At 33.1% G+C, this 2,871-nt stretch overlaps 1 protein-coding gene across 1 annotated transcript; it reads left to right on the forward strand.

The window, feature by feature from the left end:
* Positions 1 to 469: 469 nt before the first annotated feature.
* Positions 470 to 1,752, forward strand: LOC110732174 (probable mitochondrial import inner membrane translocase subunit Tim17 3). The gene is made up of 2 exons (XM_021912084.1): positions 470 to 664; positions 913 to 1,752. The coding sequence occupies exon 2, from the start codon at positions 924 to 926 to the stop codon at positions 1,494 to 1,496; it is 573 nt and encodes a 190-aa protein (XP_021767776.1). The 5' UTR covers positions 470 to 664; positions 913 to 923; the 3' UTR covers positions 1,497 to 1,752.
* Positions 1,753 to 2,871: the final 1,119 nt, after the last annotated feature.

Here is a 2,871-nt window from a genome sequence, read left to right on the forward strand (position 1 = left end):
TATTATTATTATTTATTGATTATTATTATTATTTCAATTATTATTATTATTATTATTGATTACTTATTGATTATTATTATTATTATTATTATTATTATTATTGTTATTGTTGTTGTTGTTGTTGTTGTTGTTGTTGTCGTCGTCGTCGTCGTCGTCATCGTTGTAATAAGAGCTTATAAGAATGAAATTTGGCTTTATATCATTAGCAATATCATTAGTCATAAATTAAGAGCTGAACTGAACTGAATTTCAACGGAAGAGAACAGACCCTTATTATACTTTGTAAATTTTTGTAAAAAAAGTATTTTTTGTGATTTTTTTTTTAATTTTTAATTTTGTACCCCATTCCCTAAAACCTGGATCCGCCACTGACCTGCGGGTTACAATGTGGAGGGGCACAACGTAAAAAAAGTGAAATAAGAAGGGTTATTGTGTAGAAAAACCCTAAAAGATAGTTTTAGGCAAATTTTTCGTTTATAAATAAACCCATTGAATTGTTCTGTTAAGGAAAAAAAAAGGGGTGAACATGCATAGCCCTGCCTAAGTGCCTCGTCATATTGCCGCTCTCTCTCTCAGTTCACCATTGAAGCGCACTCACATCGCACTTGACGTTGTCTATCGAGGCCTTCTGATACTTGTATTCCCTATCGAAGCTGATTCTGAGGTAAGTTAGCGTTGGTTTGTTTTAGTAATCATCTTATCAATTTGACAATCTAGTGATCTAATTTAATTTAATTTATTAAGTGTAGGTAGGGTTCGAGAATCTCAATTATTGATTCTAATTACTAATATTACTACGTATGAAAGATATCAAAACCATCGATTATATTGCTAGAAAAGAAAATTATGAGCTTAAAATTTGTTTGATAATTGAAATTTTTATAGCAACCCTTTCATGTTACTCCTCGACAGGTTAAAAACCTATGGATAGATCTTTCATCTATTTGGAGTTTGATGTAGAAAGACGAGAATATAACTTTGAATACTTTGCTGAAAGTGCCGGCTCAGGGTTCATGGTTGGCACCTTGGGCGGGAGTTTCTGCCACTTCTTCAAGGGTTTCGCCCATAGAGCACCGTCAATCAGAACAAAATTTGGTGGCGGAATCAATGCAATGCGTTTTAACACTTTACGCACAGGAGGATTTTTTGCTAGTCTTTTCTTGGCAATTGACATTCCGTCTTATCTCTTTTATGAATACCGTGGTCAGAGGACCGTTTGGACGGATAAAGCAATCTCACTCGCCATTGGTGGTGCTACCATGTGGGCACCTCGTGGTATTCGTTCTGCCTCAATCGCTGCCCTCACGTCTGGTGGCATCTATACTGTTAATCAAGGCATTAAGGTTGTGCTAAAAAATGCCGAGCCCGAGTATAATGAGGAGAGAAGCCATCACTCGCTTTTCATCCAAGTCATGTGGAGTGCATGGGATTCCATAGCTTCAAGGATTAGGTATAACCGTCTACGAACTAGCAGGCCAAGCCATGGTGATTGGTGATACAAGTCATTATTTGTTGCATGTTTATTAATTAGTACCTACTTATTATACTTAATATTAATTTATTATAATAATTTCCTTAGCTTGATTTGGATTATCAATTTATCACAGTACACCGTTGTATAACAACACCTCATAATCTACTAATCTAACATTTGTATTATACCATCTATCATCTAACATTTATAGCTAGTATATCTTGTAAATTTGATACGTACTGTATTCAATTTCTGATTTAAGATCTGATATGACAAATTCCCACAAACATTCTAATAATATGAGTTTATTAACCATATGTACTCCGCAGCTATAAATTTCTAAAATTAGCAATGAAGGGATGAAATAATGCGTTAAAAGTGGCAAGCAAGACACGCATATATTATTGCATTAATATACCCATTGCACAAAGAGGTGTTGATTCAACCCTTCGGGTATTATGGTTGGGTTGCCAAATTATTATGTCCATAAAAATCAAAATTTAAATCGGAATTTTCAAATCATATTGAATCGGATTATTTTTAAATTTATTTACACATGCAACATCCTTAAATAAATAAATAAACTCACACATACAACATACCTAACCAACTATCAAGTTAAATTAACTAGCTAGTACGAGTATAGTACTCGTCAAGTATGTATTCTTCGTAATATTGTTTGGTCCACCGGACTTCTATAGGACTTGTTATGTTTATTTTTATGCTCTTGTTTGGCTTTGACTTTTGCACTAGCTACTTACATATAAGGCTTTGACCATCTTTTATTGTATATACATAAGGAAAGCATATATATGGAGAGTTTGTTATGTACAGCCGGGTGTACCATACTCCCGGGGTCATTTGCTCATTCGGTCAATAAATAAGTAAAAATATTATTTACTCATTTGTTGATTAAATGAGCAAATGAGATTATGTACTAGTATGTGAGATTTTGTTAGTGTATGTAGTCTCAATTGATTAAGTAAAAAGGAACGGCAAAGGTATATGGCATTAAATAACTTGATTTGAACCATTTGACATGTTAATTAGTTCTTTAACTAGAATTAATAAGTCTTGATTCGGGCTTTAGCCACTTCATACTTGTCTTGATTTGGGCTTTAGCCATTTCATACTAAAAAAAGTCTTATCTCTAAGCTCTTTGGATGAGTCCATTCAATTCGAAGCCTACACACTCCTAATCTTAGTAATCCGTGCTTAATATCTCATGATTCTCAACTTGAGCTAGCTCTATCAAGAAGGCTTGTAGCTAGACAACTTTATCCATATAAGTTGTATCTAGCTTTCAAGATTTTTTTTATTTTTTATTTATTTTTTATTTTATTTTATTTTTTTTTTTTTTTTTTTTGGACAAAGTTCACCAACAAAACAAACAAACA

This window comes from Chenopodium quinoa, unplaced genomic scaffold (genome assembly GCF_001683475.1).
Source record: "Chenopodium quinoa cultivar QQ74 unplaced genomic scaffold, ASM168347v1, whole genome shotgun sequence".
In the NCBI taxonomy this organism is placed as follows: Eukaryota; Viridiplantae; Streptophyta; class Magnoliopsida; order Caryophyllales; family Amaranthaceae; genus Chenopodium; species Chenopodium quinoa.

Coding starts and splice junctions, on each gene's coding strand:
- LOC110732174 (XM_021912084.1), top strand. CDS start 924: ATGGATAGATCTTTCATCTATTTGGAGTTTGATGTAGAAAGACGAGAA.